The sequence below is a fragment of the Pleurodeles waltl genome, chromosome 5 (assembly GCF_031143425.1).
Source record: "Pleurodeles waltl isolate 20211129_DDA chromosome 5, aPleWal1.hap1.20221129, whole genome shotgun sequence".
Taxonomy (NCBI): domain Eukaryota; kingdom Metazoa; phylum Chordata; class Amphibia; order Caudata; family Salamandridae; genus Pleurodeles; species Pleurodeles waltl.
Genome location: NC_090444.1, coordinates 1,609,907,284 through 1,609,924,407, shown reverse-complemented (window position 1 = coordinate 1,609,924,407; position 17,124 = coordinate 1,609,907,284). Strand labels below are relative to the sequence as shown.

At 42.1% G+C, this 17,124-nt stretch overlaps 1 protein-coding gene across 1 annotated transcript in view; it reads left to right on the top strand.

The window, feature by feature from the left end:
- Positions 1-863: 863 nt before the first annotated feature.
- Positions 864-17,124, top strand: part of E2F6 (E2F transcription factor 6) — a 115,790-nt gene continuing 99,529 nt past the window's right edge. Inside the window, exon 1 of the mRNA XM_069235940.1 lies at positions 864-1,015. Coding sequence (XP_069092041.1) covers positions 980-1,015 — 36 coding nt within the window. The 5' untranslated portion in view covers positions 864-979. The remainder of the gene's footprint in view (positions 1,016-17,124) is intronic.

Genomic DNA, 17,124 nt, shown 5'->3' with positions numbered 1-17,124 from the left:
CGTAAAGATTACTGAATCAAAGTTTTGATAATTGATTTAATTATCATGTTATGTTGTTGTTAGTCAGATTATGACTAAATATTGTGTACGTGCTGGAATTTCTCTAAGCCAGGGGTCTTCAAACTGGGGGCAGGCCCCCCTAGGGGAGCCTCAAGTGATCCCAGGTGGGAGGGGTTGCCAGGCTCTGGCCAAAAGAAACATTACACAGTTAATGTTTTGGTTTAAGCAGACACATTTTATTGCAGTTTTTAAAAAGTACCAGCACTTAACTACAATGCTTAAATAAGTCCAAACATACTTAAAAAGGCCATCTTTATAAAATATTTGTGAAAAATTCCTGGGGGAAGGGCAATGGTTTTTATTTTTTCAACTCGGCGGGCGCTGCATTAAAAAGTTGGGAGACCACTGCTCAAAGCATAGTCAAAAGGCCCATCTAACCTCTACCGCGTCCTCTTATAAATAAATTATAAAACACCAAATAAGGCCAGACGTGCTCACACATGTTAATTTTGCTGTATTGTTGGCTGTGAGCAGTTCTTTCACTAGCATGTTACAAGAAACATATTTTTGAGATCATTTAATTTGACAGGGTTATATGTGATGTGACTATAAACAAAGATGGTAATGCCAAAAGATTTGTTTGTATTTATCAGAAGTGGATGCAATACAACAGCGTGTCGTCAATCATGCGCTGTGTTGTGTGAAAACGTTCGGAGCTTGGATTTGCCGCGTCACATAATCGCCCCACCATAACTTTCCTCCCCCTAACATGGCTGCCCCTCGACTCAACCTTCGTTTTAGTACCGCGCGCTCCAGTGTCTGCTTGTTCTCGACCAGGGGTCTGAAAGAATCTGCCTGGCGGTTGTCCTACGTCTGTTTTGGCGGCGTACTGCCGCCGAATGTTTCTATCTGCGCCAGGAAAGGCGTGGGGGTGAAAGTGCGCGCGAGGAGTGTGCGTTGACTCGGGGGTTCCGAGGCCATGTCTTCCTCCAGGACCCACCCAGAGAAGTTCCGGGTGAGTGCGCAGCATGCGATTTGACATAAGGCCCTTCACGTGGGGTGGGCTCTTTATGTCTACTACTCGCGCCGCTGCAAGTACACTCGAGTGGGACAGTAAGGAAGTAGCCTGCTGTAGGCGAGGTCCCAGTACGCTGAGGTGCTCTGCTACCCGGCACCGCTTATTTCTGTAAATGTTGTTGATAGTTCCGTTTTTTGGTTATAGGTTTTAACGTCAGAATGATACATCTACAACGTAATGTATCCGTAAGGGATAACCTAAAAGTTAAAGGTAGTGGACGAACTGCATAGTCCTCAAATCTGTCAAAAAGTTGTGTCAAGGGGGCCTCTGACTGCTAAGCAGTTGGAATGAATGTCATTTTTATTTTTTAAAGACTTATGTAGATAAGCTAATACTCATGCAGATATACCTATCAGTCTGTTCCAGCGCCCTGAAGCCTGCCGGTTGGTGGGAGTTTTGCAGATTTCTACATCAACGCCACAGTAAACTGTTTAAAATAAATAGGAGAATAACTGTCGGACTCCATATGATGCTGTCTTCACTATACATAACAACTTTACGGAATCTCTGCGCGGCTTTAAAAGAAAATAAGCCGTTTTATTTGCTTGTCGAATAGTATTGGAAATATTATTGCTTTTATATGTAAACAGTATAAACAAGTTAGACATGACGACGTTGACAGAAGAACCCGTCCCCTTTTCTGTTTTACTAGCTACTTAGTATTTTACGTTAATTCATTTTGTATTTTGTATATAAGTATGTTCAGTGGTATATAACGTATGAACCGCGACGTGGGAAAAACTACGGATAGGGAGCGAAAAACAATATTCTGTAAAAGATTATGTATATTTTAAAAAGGGTAGCGGTATAATTCAGGCTGATTTTCGTTTATTTTCGGATATAAAGGTTAGGTGTGGTCTGATGTCTGCACAAATAGTTTCGTAGGCTGGGGCAAATCAGTTGAAAGGTCTAATTTATCCTTGCCAAACAAAACCTGACAATTTCGATCCCATATAAATGTCACAATCTGTACCACCATTGAGAATGTGTTATGGCCCCCTCAGTTTTCGTTAGGGGTGGAATTTAAGCAGAATTGTTATAATCCCTCCCACCCCCCCTTGTTTCTCCCTCCTATGCCTCCATTTCTCTCTTATGCTCCTCATGCTGTGACTCCTGGTACATTCGGATTAGAAGGTTAGATAGGGAGTTTATGTTAGAACGGTGTGAGGTATGAACAGTTGTGCCAGTAGGAGCAATGTATGGCAAGCTAGAGATGTAACGTTTCCCAATAAACTATATTCATCAAAGTGGTTCCCTTGTAATTTACTTACAATAAATGGGGACAAAGATGGGATACGCTGTGTAGGGTTTAGTAATGCATCGCCACGCCTATAATTAATTCTTGCTTACTGGTTGTCAAGTATCCTTCACCTCTGTGAACACCGCTATTGGTGTCTGAGGCATCCTGCTATGGTATCGCTCTCTTTGCGGGGACTCCTGGATGTGGGTAGCTTTGTCTGCTTTGGAGCATTCCCACATCGGAGGGATCTTGCTGGTGTTTCGGGTCCTGAGGTGACCTGCTCCAGTGCAGCAGCGCAGAAGACGACTTTTTGTTTTCCAGCCAGCATCTGAGCCATGACTGGGTCACACCTCCTCATCGTGCTTGTTCCTGCACTTCCTCAGTCATGGGCAGTATCCTCTTAAACTTCTCCCACTCCTGGTAACCACCTTTGCTTGCAGTTGGCAGCACTCCCAGCCGTCCTTCCTCACGTGTTGCCTTGCGGTTCCCTGCTGCAGTTCCTCTGCTTACCTTTACAGCCGTACTTCCCTCTATCAGCAATGGTCACGCTTTTTAATGCCCTTCCTGAGTAGAAGGGATTATTGAACCTCAGATGACATTTACTTTTTGAAAGAAGAATATTGGTGGTGGGCATAACTGTGGGGAAATTGGGTTTGGAATTCGTGCTTCGGCTTTATTAATATTGCTTGGAGGAGGAACAGTATTAAAGGTGACATTTGACCTTTAGGAGGCTGATCTGTCCTTTTGGGAATTAAGCCTAATCTAGGATTAATACATTCTCACCAACTGCAGTAATTTAATGCCAGCCATATTTTTTTTTATTTTTGGCTTCAGGGAGAGATATACCCAGCCTTTCTTAACCACACTGTAGCTTGAGTACACTTAATGGGATCCTTTATTTGTTTGGTGAAGAAATACTTGAATCAGAATATATAAATAGCTTGCAATTGTGTTGTGTATTAAACTCTTAGTATTGGTAGCTAGGATACTTACTGTACGCTATGGCTGCTGCAAGTATGAATCAACCTCCCCTATTTTTTAATGAAATGGGGGAGCCTAGTTTACTGTGACATGCATGGATTCAAAAGTTTAACTCCTACTTAATAGCAATAAGATGGGGCAAAGTTTTCGCCAGTGAGTAACCTCAACATGTTATTGTGTAATTTCGGTATTCAGAGGTGAAAAGTGTATGAAGATTTAATGGAACATGAGTCAGATGAAACTAGTGGTGAAGAAGATGTTTTCCAAACTACCGTAGACAAACTTGAATGCCATGTTAAGGAATTCTCAAGTTGCGTCTTACACAGGCATTTCAATGATAGAGTGCAAGGAAAGATGAGAAAGTGGGACCTTACATTATAGTGTTGAAAGGGTTGTCTGCTACATATGAGTTTAGTGTTCTCACAGACTTTTTAATCAGGGATCAACTGGTAAAATGCACGAATGATTAAAAAGTACAAGAAAAGCTACAATCTCATAATCCTTCTTTAACTGAAGCAGTTAATACAGCGAGAGGCATAGATCATGCTGCAATATGTATTAAAGAAATTAAGTTGTCTGGTGAGACGTTAAAAACTAATGGTGAAGTTAAAAAAAACAAAAAACGGTGCGAGGCAGAAAATTTCTCCAAAGTAAATGATTTTGCTGCCCAACAATCCACTATTAGAAGAGTCAGCAAACTTTCGTGTTGTAGATGTTGGCATAATAATCACAGTCCAAGGTGCTCTATACAGGAAATGCAATATAAAGGTGACACTTTCCCAACGTGTGTAAGGAGAGGGAAAGTAGAGACCATGTGGTGGAAGATACTGAAGTGGGAAGAGGTTCTAACAAAAAAAAGCAGTTTATCTTTCAGATTAATGGAACTGAATTTGAGGCCAGGATGTTGTATCCTACTTGTGATGTGCTGTTTGAAGGAATCAAAGTTACAGTTTTTGCTGACTCATGTTCCCAAAACACCCCCAATGATAGTCACCCCTTCCATGAGAGAATGTCGGGGGGGTGGTGGTGGGGGAATGGTTATATCATAGACCCTCCTGATATCCAACCCAGAGGGTACAATAAAGCTCCAATTCCTCGTGGGGATGGTTAAAATGCACATATCTTCAAGAATAGACACATGGTTGGTAAAGTATATGTCACTAAGCAAGGGTCCAGTATACTGGGCTGGGACCACCAAAAGGATCTGCAAATCAAATTGGACCCAAACAATCAAGAACAGGTATTAGTAGTGGACAGGTCCATAGTAGGTAAGGATATGTTATGAGTTCCCAAAAGTGTTTTTTGATTGTGCAGAATGGGTGGTCCCCGTTGTTCTTTCCCCAAAGAACGGGGAAAAGGACATACGGTTATGTATTGATTTAAGAGATCTAAATGCTAATATCTGGGTGGACTGTTTCCCACTACAGAGTATTAACAAATTAACTTAATTTGATACATGATACAAAGAATTTTAGTGTGTTACATTTGTCAACTGCATACCACCGGATAGTATTATACCCTGAATCGCAGCCCTTGACCTCATTCAACACCCCTTTTGGCACGTGTCTGTTCCTAAGAAGGCAGTTTGGGTTAGCTTCTGCTGCTGTGTCATTTCGGAGGATATTGTATCACATCCTACAGAGATTAAAGAAGGTCATGTGCTTTCAAGATGATATTTTGATACATGGGTCCACAGAACAAGAGCAGGATATTAACCTAAGCAGTGTGCTTATCAAAATATGTGATGCTGGGTTAACCATAAAGAAAAACAAGTGCAAGATTGGTGTTACATCTGTCGATTACTATTTCCACTGCAGTTATTCAATTTAAGATTAGCTCTATAGATCCTGTGAAAGAGGCTCCTTTCCCTTCTAACAAGGCAAATTATTTTTGGGGTTAGCGGAATATATGTCAGTTTGTAAAGAATTTCACTGAACTGGTGCAACCTATAAGAGACCTTATTAAAGAAAATGCACAGCTTGCATGGAATAACAAACACATAGAATCGTTGGGAGAAGACAAAGGATTCCATAATCAATGTTCCCTGTATAGGCAAATATGATACTGGGAGCAGAACTAGTCTTACCACAGATGGAAACAATAGTGGACTTGGAGCTACACTTTCTCAAATCTGTGGGGGCCTAGAAAGGATCATAGCCTTTGCCACAAGAAAGGTCAGGGACAGTGAAAGGAACTACTCCACAATTGAGAGAGAAGCTTTGGCTCACTTTTTGGCAGGTCATCATTTTATGTTGTTTTTTTTTTTTTTTTTTTTTTTTTTTTTTCCTTTGGGGATTGCCATTTGATCTGAAAACAGATCATGAGCCTTTAATCAGTCTTTACTGCAAACAGTTTGGATAAATCTACCCCTAGAATTTCTAAATGGGTTCTTGGGCTACACGGTTTTCAGTATAAGATGGGATATGTCCAAAGAGAAAGGAATAAAGCAGCTGATTTCCTATCTACGATGCCTTTAACCCACAATAATGTAAGCACTGATCAAGAGGTGTCCATATTGGCTATATCTGTTCCAGCCTTAATGAAAGAAGAGTGGGAGAAAGCTATGTCAGAAGATAGAGTGCTAGCCTTTGTAAATGAGAAAATAGTAAGTGTGTGGCCTGAGAAAAGTGGAGGGTTGGACAAAGAACTGCAATCTTTTTGGAACGTAAGGAATGAGCTTTTCATTAGGGAGGATTTGGTTTTCATATTAGGGAAATTAGTGCCGCCTTCTGGAGTGACATATCTAATAATTGACCTAGCCCATGAAGGACACCTAGGGAGGAGTTTAACAAAAAACGGGGTCAGATATGAATATTGGCTACAGTACATGGACTCCATGTTAAAGGAAAAAGTAAGGGATTGCTGTGCATGCAGCATAAGTGACAAATCCAAGCAAGTACATAAAGCCCCTCTTGCACCTGTTGGTGTGCCTGACAGGCCTTGGGGTAAATTAGCGTTAGGTATTGGTGGGCCCTATAAACACCATGGGGATCCAAAGTAAGTATATTTTGACCCTCATTGATTATCACTCATGTTGTATTTATATAAAGTTTAAGGCTAGAATTAATACTAAGGTTTTGATTGAATCCTTTCTGATATGTTTGCCACTGAAGGTATCCCTGGGACGCTTGTCACAGATGAGGTTCAGTTTTGTTTTCATGAGATGAAAGATTTCATAGCAGGTTTGTCCATGCAGCATTTCAAGACCCCATTATATTGCCCCAAGGCTAATGGGCTGGTGGAAAGGGCAAATGGAAAGCAAAAGTAGTCTATTCAGCTTGGTTTATCTGCAGGGAAACCCATTGTTGAGACTGTCAAGGACGTTTTATGGTGCTATCATACCACCCAAATAGTGTCACAGGATTCTCACCATGTGAGCTACATTGTAAGCCCAATACCAAAGTGGCTCAAGATGGTTATTCAAGCAAAGAACGGTAAACAAGGATCAGAATGATATAATAGGAAAAAAACACGTAATTAAAAGCAGTAAAAAAGATAGTATGTGTCAGAGTCACCAGATCCTCGGGGTCTGTGCACGTTCCCAACACTTCCACCACAAGACAGTTCCAATACTCTGATTAGAATTGTCACATAGTCTAAGAGAGTCCAAGTGGGGAAAAGGGGATTAGGAAGGGAACAGCTGGGAAGGAGACCTGTAGGAAGCAAAAAGGTTAAAACACACAATATCAAGATTATATCATATTAATCAATACTAGGCTATGACTTTAAGCATTGTCATTCTGAAAACATGGACAACCTAAGCATAGACTTAAAATGATTAGGCTTCAAGAAGACTGGATACCTGTGAGGGAATCAAGAAAGGTTAAATGCAACTTTCAAATTCAAGTATTATCTTTTGCATGAGGATCTGGAAATAATCAGAATGATTTCTAAAACATAATATGAATCGCGTTTGAGAAACCTATTATGTACACACAACATTACATCTAGAACTCTAGCTTCTTTGTTCTCTCAAAATTGTCGGAACATGAATTGCGCACATTGCAGATTTGTACAAAGGTTGTAAATACCAATTGAATGATTGTGCACCATGAATAACACAAATTAGACTCGAGAAATAAATCAAACGTCTTGCCAACTTGAAAGCCACCAAGTAAATGCCTTAAAATGGTAGCGCATAATGAACACCGTGATTTTAAACACAGAAAAGGAATTGCGCGGCTTGCCGATTTGAAGGTCATCATATGAATGTCCGAAAATGGTAGCATACAATGAATAACATGAATTACACACAAGAAATGAATCGCACGTCTTGCCGATTCAAATGCCACCATGTAACTGTCACGAAATGGTAGCGCACAATGAATATCAAGGGTTAAAGAACGAGAAATGAATCGCGTGTCTTGCCGATTCGAATGCCACCATGTAACTGTCACGAAATGGTAGCGCACAATGAATATCAAGGGTTAAAGCACGCGAAATGAATCGCGCGTCTTGCCGATTCGAATGCCACCATGTAACGTCCAAGGAATGGTAGCGCACAATGAATATCAACGGTTAAATCACGAGAAATGAATCGCGCGAATTGCTGATTCGAATGCCACCATGTAAATTCCATAAAATGGTAGCGCACAATGAATATCAAGAATTACACGCAAGCAAAGATTCGCGTGTCTAGCGGATTCAAATATCAGCATATAAATATCAAGCGCACTTTCACACGCACAAGAGCAAATAGATTTATCATATTAATTAGGCCCAAGAACTCGAAATACTTCAAGAACGGGATCGGGGACCCAGCCTGACCTCCGTCTTATCGCCCTGATCAAGAATCACCCAGCCAAATGAAAGGGCGTGGCCTGGAAGGTCAAGGTAGGCCTCCGGAACAGGAGCTCAGGAAGTTGCTGCTGCTCTGCACCAGGACCTCTGAATAGTGAGCACGTGGAGCTTGGCTGGCTTCCTTTTATAGAGTCTTAGCCCAGCCCACAGGCATGCTGCAGGGGAAGCTTCTAGAAGGACCTGGAAGGGGAACCACACCCTGACACAGTCTGAAAGCCTGCAGCAGTACATTACATGTGAACAGTATTTATATGCATGCTGAACATAAGCTTTCAGGATTAAACTCTGCAATGCAAAAGGTTAAACAACATCATATCAGCACAATGCATAAATTATGTTAGCTTGAAATTGTTAGGTTTTTGCATTCTAGTCCCTGTAGAGCGCGCACTGCCCTGATGTTGACAGTATGATAACAAGTTGGGTATAAAACAACAGAAATGGAGTGTAAGTCAGTGGGTTTTGGTGAGAAAACCTGGTACCAGTCAAAATAGAACAGACGCATTTTACAAACCTGCCAGAATAAAAGCTATTGGAAGGAATAATATTGTTTTAGATGATAGCCACCTGTGGAGCATGGATAGACTAGTTAGTCCCTTGCCCCGCAGGAATAATTCCAAAATAAAACACTGCTCAAGGCAACATTTTGACTGCTCCAAGTCCCAGCAGAATGGACAAAAGGAGGTGTAAATACCTTGGGTGGCAAAGAGACTCTGTAATCTATTAATGAAAATATATAATCTTTTCCAGTTTATCCACGTAATCCTTGTTTTTTATATAGCGTGAGCCTTCATTTGGTACCATTAGTTTAAATTTTCATTGTACTTATTTTCTCTCCTTGTGTTAGTATGGGGGGGGGGATGAGTTGTAGTTTCATCCTTGTTTCTTCCCTTCCCCCTCGTTTCACCCTCCTATGCCTCGTTCACCCTCTCTTACACCCCTCATCCTGTGCCCCATGGTACAGTCTATTTAGAATGTTGGACAGGCAGTTGATGTTAGAATGATGTATGTATGACCTGTGAACAGTTTTGCCAGGAGCAGCGTTGTATGGCAAGCTGGAGATGTTAAATTTCCCAGTAACTATTCCCATTTATCTACTTATAATAAGAATGTTCTAGAGCTTGAATTGGTGAGGTGTGAGAGTATGTCAGATGAGAGCAGGTACTCCGAACGTGTAGAAATTGCCAGAGAAGGGAAGATTTTAAGAATAGAAGAGTGGTCTGTGTTTTAGCATCTATTACAATCTGCAGACTCTCTAACGCCTTTTCTATGAAGTCTCTCGGGTGTCCAAATTGATGGATGGTCAACAAAGAATATTTATGACCGAGGCTGATTTGCAGTGCCGCCTAGCAAAATCTTAGTTCAAAAGCATTTGTCTACATCCAGGTCAGAAAGGAGACACCATCTCCCAAGTGCACAAGAATGCTTGAAATAAGTGTTGGGATTATAAATGCTCCGTAGTAGAATGCAGCTTTAAATTGTACCAATCTAGGGTGGGGGTAGAGTATGCCATTGCCCCTCCGCCTGTGATCCGAGGCATTTTTTTCACTGAACCAAATATAGCTGTGTACATAATACCTTACCTGTTACATTTATGAGTCTGGAAGTTAGAAGATGCGTTGTATATTGCTGCAGAACATTTTATTACCCATAATTTGGTTAACCACAAAGATATCGTTACCCAGATGTTCCAGCATTTATAGGTAGAATTCAGTTCAAACCTTTTGTTATCAACATTGTTTGCTGAAACCAGCTTGTCACACTTATTTCCCCATATCTGATTGAAGGTGTTTTCTGAGTATGGTTCTTGGACACATAAGTAGCACACTAGATGGAGTACAGGAGAGAAACATTAACTCCACCAGTGCAAGAAGCATGTTGCCACCCCAGTGATTTTTTGGTACATTACCAAATCTGGAACATTCTCTCCATTATAAAGTATGTTATATTTGTATTCCTGGAGATCTGAAGGCCTAGCATAGTAGTGCAGTGCCACAGTTGGGTCCACTTGAGTGGCTAAGGCAGGTGAGCTACCAAACCTCTCTGCTTGAAAAAAGATAGTATAGGGCTTTGACCCATAACAGACCTCTTGCATTGGAAGCTTTGTTGGCGTCACTGCTTGCTCTTATTAGGAACACGTTTCTCCGAAGTTATCTTTTCCTAGTTTGTGCTTTCTACACCTTCTCTTTTTTCATTGACGATATCTGTTTTCTGAGTTTTGCTTAATATTTTGTTTTTATCACTGTTATCTACCTCTCGGGTCCTCTCCAAAACTGTTCTTTGTAGCGGCCTGTTGCTTGTGCTTTTACCCCCTGGACAGGTCTTCCTTTTTTTATCACCATTAGCCATATTGGGTGAGGAATTCTCCCAGTATGGTACTCTCACAGCATTAGTGCGTTGTGCAGAGTTTGTGGCGACTATTTAGTTGCAGCTCCGATTACCATCAGTGCGCCAAAGGTAAACCAGTCTGCCTCATACGCTGTTTGGGTTGGAGCACCTCATGCTATCCTTTCATGCTTCAAAACTAGTCACCTGAATTCCTCTAAAACAAGTAAGTTTGACCTCGTAACTCTAACCTAATCGCAGGTTTGTTCAAAACACAAAATTACTTTTTTATATACTCTTAATGACCTACTCGCTGTCCTCAGCTTGCACACTTTCTGTAAATACCGAAACCTGTTTAAAATGAGAAAAACCTCTATCATAGAGTTTCCCTGACCAAATTCCTTTTTAACTGGTTTATCAGTCTTTCGTACATAAGCCCCCCTCCACCCCCACACACACACTTATCAAAGCTGTGTTACGTGACATCAGGTCAACAAATAAAAAAAGGTTACAAATTGCTGACTTGTGCAACTCCATGAGCCTCTTTCTAATGGAAACATGGCTTCACAAAACTTTGATCACAGTCTTGATGAGCTGCTCCACACCAGTTACAGCATTTACAGATGCAGTTGTCGTGATAAAATCGGGGAAAGGAAAGACCATTATTTAAGTGTTGAAAAAAAAAAAAAAAAAAGAACCTCTTTAAGATGTCAAACTTAAGCATTTTTCAAAATATATCCATCTGGTTCTCCAACTTGTATCAGTGAAATTGGTAATCAGTCTCTAAAATTCTTCCTAATATACCATCCTTGCCTTATCCTGTTGCTGCCTCGGCAACCATTACAGATTATAATGGCCATTTTGCTATTAACAGCAAAGGCATTATTATGAGGAGACTACAATTGTTATCTTGGATTATTTATTAATAGCAATGATTCTTACTGAGAATGTATTATAATATGAATTGAAACTTGTTTTCATTTCTTGTTTGAAAAAAAGCGTCTAACTTACGAGAATGGTGACTGTTTTCTACCATTTTTCCTCTACTAAAAGACTGTTTTTCTACCATTTTTCCACTATTAAAAGAAGAAAAGTCACTGTGTGCAGAAAAGTGAAGCTCCAACCACATTTTTTAAATACCTTTTTTCACTGAATCTGAAACACGTTTGTACGCACAAAAGAACTCCTACCCCCCAAAATAATACAGCAGTGTCATATGATCACTTGCAAAGAGACTTGGGGCTACAGTGCCAAATGCCACCTGAAAAAAAAAGTATGCATGCATATTCCATTAACTCCTTAGCTGTTGGCGAACCCTGACATCCCAGTGCTGAGCCCTTTTTTGGCTAGTTGACGTAGTTCTCGCTTAGGGCGCCATCATTTTTTTTTTTCTACATAAGGTATCCATGCCAAATTTGCGTCCTTGTTTACCACATCCTAGGGATTGTAAAGGTATCTAGGGTTTGTGTATTCCCCTGGAGGGGACCAAGAAAATAGGCAAAATATAGCACAATTTGAGGTTGTTTTTCGAAAAATAGGGAAAAATGCTATAGATGAATGTCTGTTTCCCCCCCCCAAAAAAAAAATGTCAGCCAGAAATGGTTTGCTATACTAAAGTCACCATCTTCCCTGCTTTCAGGAACATGCAGAACTGAATCGAAAAAACTAATTTTGTATCACAGTTTTGGCATTTTTCTAAGAGGTAGCCTATTGTTTTTTGCTCTCAACCTAACCTACTTCCAGTTTGAGGTGGAAACCAGTGGGAAACCCATGGGTGATCCAGAAATGCTATAGATTTCTGAAAAGTAAACACAATTCTGAATTCAGCAGCATGTCATGTGTAGATCCCTGAAGATTTTGCCAAGTAAAATAACTGTTGAAATAAAGAAATATTGAAAATGAGTAAGGAAAAACTGGGATTGTGATACAATTTTCATCTTTACTTTGTTGTCACAATGGCTGATTGACAGAAGCGATACACCATTATGTCCGCCAGACCATTCGGGTTGCAGGATTATATAGGGTTTGCAGGTTCTCCAAGAACTCAAGGGTCCAGAGCGAACAATTGATCTGAGCTGCACCCTAAAATGGTTTTTCATGGAGTACCGAGTATAGACCAAGACTTACAGCAAAATAGGCAGAGTGTAAAATGGGTATCAAGGAAACATATGTATTTCTGAAATACACAGAAGATATGAAGTTCAGGAGCAGTGGTTATTTCTGGGTCACATACTATAGTATGATTTGGAGGGTATTTTTCAAAATGTAATCTTTTTATACACTGTCTTACATTTGAAAGGCACAAATACAGCGCAATTCAGTAGGTAATAACAAATGTTCTACTATTCTATATTCCCACAAGTCTCCAGATAAAAATGGTAACTCACTTGTGTGCGTAGGCCTAGTTCCCGTAGCAGGAAACATTCCAAAACGCAACATGGACACGGTGCATTTTTTCTCGAAGGAGCCATGAAGCCACATCAAGGCACCAACCACTTTATGGTCCGTTCACACGCCTTTCATGCACCACATACAAGACTTTCATACTGCCAGCCACAGGCTAAGTCCAACTGATCTGTGCACTCACATCAACTTATCACCGCCATTCAAGGGCTCTCACATTCATATGCTACAGGACAAAATACATTTGATTACATTTTACAACCTGTCAAGTAACCACTTCTTTCTGAACGTTACCGAACACATGCCTAGTGAACCTTAACTAATGTTTCGCATGACAGCCACAAAAAGCTCAGGAAGACATGTCTTTCATGCGCCTTTAGCACACTCATTGTGGTAAATCCAACTCCGTCCAATTATGCCCCTGAGGCGTCATTCTTTGAACTGAGTGAGCATATGTACCTTTGAAAGTAAGGCAAACATGCTGGAAATATTTTTTTTATTTCCCTAAAGAGGATGCCATGACCTATAAAAAAACAATTTTTTGACATAGAGGATGCCATGACCTATAAAAAAAACAATTTTTTGACATACAGGGTTGTCCGTGAGAATGTAACATATGTCCCATCCACCGTTATGTGAAGTGCTGTTACTGTAGGGCACTTATCATACAGCAAACTGAACATATACTTTGTTCTGATGAAGGATGAACATGCAAGCAGGTCAAGCATGTACCCATACATATTCTAGTAATTCAGTACTTGGGTGAGTGCGGCACCAAAGGGTTTGAATCCATAAGTGAAGATGAAGTCATGGCGTGTGTGCCTCTATTACCTTTACTCTCTGCCTATGCAATATTCTTGGGAAAGCATACCTACCAGAAGCTCTTAGTACCCGTTCATGTCTTTGTCCTCATCAGAGTCCTGGCTAATCCTGTATGATTGCCAAGCAAACCTATACTAGTGCCTTCCGTCCATAGCTCCTGGCAGCTCAAGAAAACTTGACTTTCTTACTGCATCAGCGCACTTACTGTGCTGAATCCAACTCCCTCCAGTTTATGGATGCTAGTTGGAAGTGTCCAGTCATGCCTTACAAGGCCTATTCCTTGAACTGAGCTAGCATATTTACTGTTGAAAGTAAGGCATACATGCTGGGTAATCCTGCCTGAGTTCCCTAAAGTAACACTCCAAACAGATGTCCTGTGGACTTATTCAGCAACACTTTTAATTTAGCTTTGACCTTGTGAAAACTCAGTTACTAACTTATTTCCTACCCAGTTGTTATTGGAGAAGGATACAGGATACAATAGCTTATTTTTTTCACATCTTACAGTAAAGTTGTGAAAATAATCGTCATACAAGATATTGGTGGTCATTCCGACCTAGGCGGGCGGCGGTTGCCGCCCGCCCGTCGGAATCCGCCTGAATACCGCCCCGCGGTCAATTGACCGCGAGGGGTATTCTGACTTTCCCGCTGGGCCGGCGGGCGATCTGATTCAGATCGCCCGCCGGCCCAGCGGGAAAGCGCCTTCCACAAGGAAGCCGGCTCGGAATCGAGCCGGCGGAGTGGAAGGCGTGCGACGGGTGCAGCAGCACCCGTCGCGCTTTTCAGTGTCTGCATCGCAGACACTGAAAAGCCTAGTTGGGCCCTGTTAGGGGGCCCCTGCCGTGCCCATGCCATGGGCATGAGCACGGCAGGGGCCCCCAGGGCCCCGCGACCCCCCCCTACCGCCATCCTGTTCATGGCGGCTTTCCCGCCATGAACAAGATGGCGGTAGGGGGGGTCAGAATCCCCTCGGCGGCGCAGCGAGCTGCGCCGCCTTGGAGGATTCTAAGGGTCAGTGGAAAACCGGCGGGAGACCGCCGGTTTTCCCGTTCTGACCGCGGCCAAAGCGCCGCGGTCAGAATGACCAAGAGAGCACCGCCGGCCTGTCGGCGGTGCTCCCGCCCCCGTTGGCCCTGGCGGTAGGGAACCGCCAGGGTCAGAATGAGGGCCATTGTGTCCTGCCTGTACCCCTCTTCAGTATCATTGGTTATGATGGAAGTTACTAATTGAGTTTGCACACTTTAAAAGCAAGTAGAAATGTTGGTGAATAAGGCCCACAGGACATCTGTTTAACTTATTACACTTACTCTGGTTCTCGTGGGCAGTCAGAGTGGTCCTTGTGTAGCATACATAATTTCCCCAACAAGCACCTCAAAATCTAGTCAACCCTTTAACATTCTGACGCATAGGTGCTCTGTGACAATGTGGGCTGTGTTCTTTTCACCAGTATATACAGTGTGGGGACTATAATGCACTTGTCAATCGGTGAACAGAACACCTAGCACATTCTGATGGCAGATGAAGGCGTCTAGCAGGTCATAAGTTAAGTCCATGATTTCCTGAAGTAGAGGAATTCTAATTCTGCGGCTGCTTGCCTAGTGAAGTAGCGGCCCGTGGACAGTAGGCATCCATGCACAACCATTTAAAGGTTTACCTAGCGACAGTTCTACCTCTGTTAATTAATCAGTAGTTTGCGTTAGTATGATACTACATAAATGGGTAGAAAGACATAGGCCTGGCTGATATGGGCACTCCAGAACATAAGAAGTGGAAGCTGCTGCTACTGTAGCAGTGAGGCTTTCATTTACAGACAACTGAAAGTCAAGGAAAGGCATAAGTCTTTCTGTGTTTGTCCAATGATAAACAACATATGCATTGTATGTTGCCATCTGGATAAACAGTTTCTTGTACCAAGTGCAAGTTTTACGACTCGTATAGCTGAAGAATCTGGTCATTGATGTCCACTCCGCCCACTTATTGTAATCAAGTATACAGATGGACTCGCGAACTTCGGATATTTGACAACAAACAATGACTGGGGCAGTGCTGTCATCACGTATTGCAGTGAGCACGTACACATCCATATGAGAACTTGACTGCGAGCAGTTCGTTGCTATATAACCCAGTACTCTGAGGTTTCTGGAGTTTCTTGCAAACAAGCTCTTGCGGGGAATCCTTTGCGATGAGAATGAACTGTACCGCAGGCCACAGTGCCATCTTTATAGAACTCACTGAACAGTTTTACTTCTGTATAGATATTGTCTACGTAAAGGTTATACCTTTGTGAAGGAGTGGCTGGACAAGCTCCCATACAATCTTTCCTGTGACCCCTTATGTGGAAGGGCAACCTACAGAATTTAGAGTGGAGTCCTTCCCTGAATACACTCTTAAGCTGTACACATAGCCAGTAGAGCTCTCAGACAGCATGCACAGCTTGATGCTATAACTTTTGCTCTCAATGTACTGCCTGGACAAGTGCCACTCTTTGTGCAAGGTTAAGGACTCGGCAACAGCTATATTCTTTCCAGGAGTATAAATCTCTGGAAGCTTGCCAAACAAAAGTTCTACGTCAGTCCTAGATTTAAACAACCTGTCATGATCTGAATGATCCTGTGGCAGTGCAGCAGAATCTTCATTGAAATGCAGCATGCGCTGCAATAGCAAAAAACCAATCTATCTCTGCTCATGTATGTTGTGACGATGGGGCTTACCCAAACCATGCGAGTAGACCAAGTTGGTCTGCAAGGTTGGTTTCTGCACTAACCCCATTTTGAGCATAAGGCCCAAAAATATCTTCAACTCCTCCAGCAAAGTAGGAGTCCACTGGCCTGCCCTAGAAGGGGACCCTTGGGTTCCTCCATGCCCCCTCAGAAATTGTTTGGCACGCAGATTTGTTCACTGTACAATTTGCTCAAGGAAGTCAACATCCAAAAAGTGATGGACATAGTTAGTTGGCAAAAAGTTGTCCGTCTCAACTTTACACCCAGCGTCGCCAGTGAATGGTGGAATTTGGGGCAAAACTAAATTGGGGGGCTGCCAAGAGAGCACTCTGTGGTTGATGTTGCATGTGCCTGCTCACTGGGTTGGTTTAACCTGCTACTGTGGTCCTGCTGCACAGACTGTCATTATCGTGTCCCTCAGAAATGCTCGGAGATGAGATGTTGGATGAGACTATGCCGACTGAAAAATCACTTCCAAATTTTGCTCCATTGTCCTCTCATTCAGATGCTGTCTCACTAACTACTACTGTCTGAGTCTCTGATCCTGCCTCAGAACTATCCTCCGTATCCCAAGGTAGGGCTTGAGCAGCAGACTTCTACCTAGGTGCATTCACTGCTACTGGTTAAAACCGTCCTTGTAAAACACTATCCTATGTAGAAGGCAGATATGATGTTCTGAAATTGTTGGTGTGTGTGTGTGTGTGTGTGTGATGTGTAAACCAGTAAATAATGTGTCACCATACCTTGTCGTCTTCCCT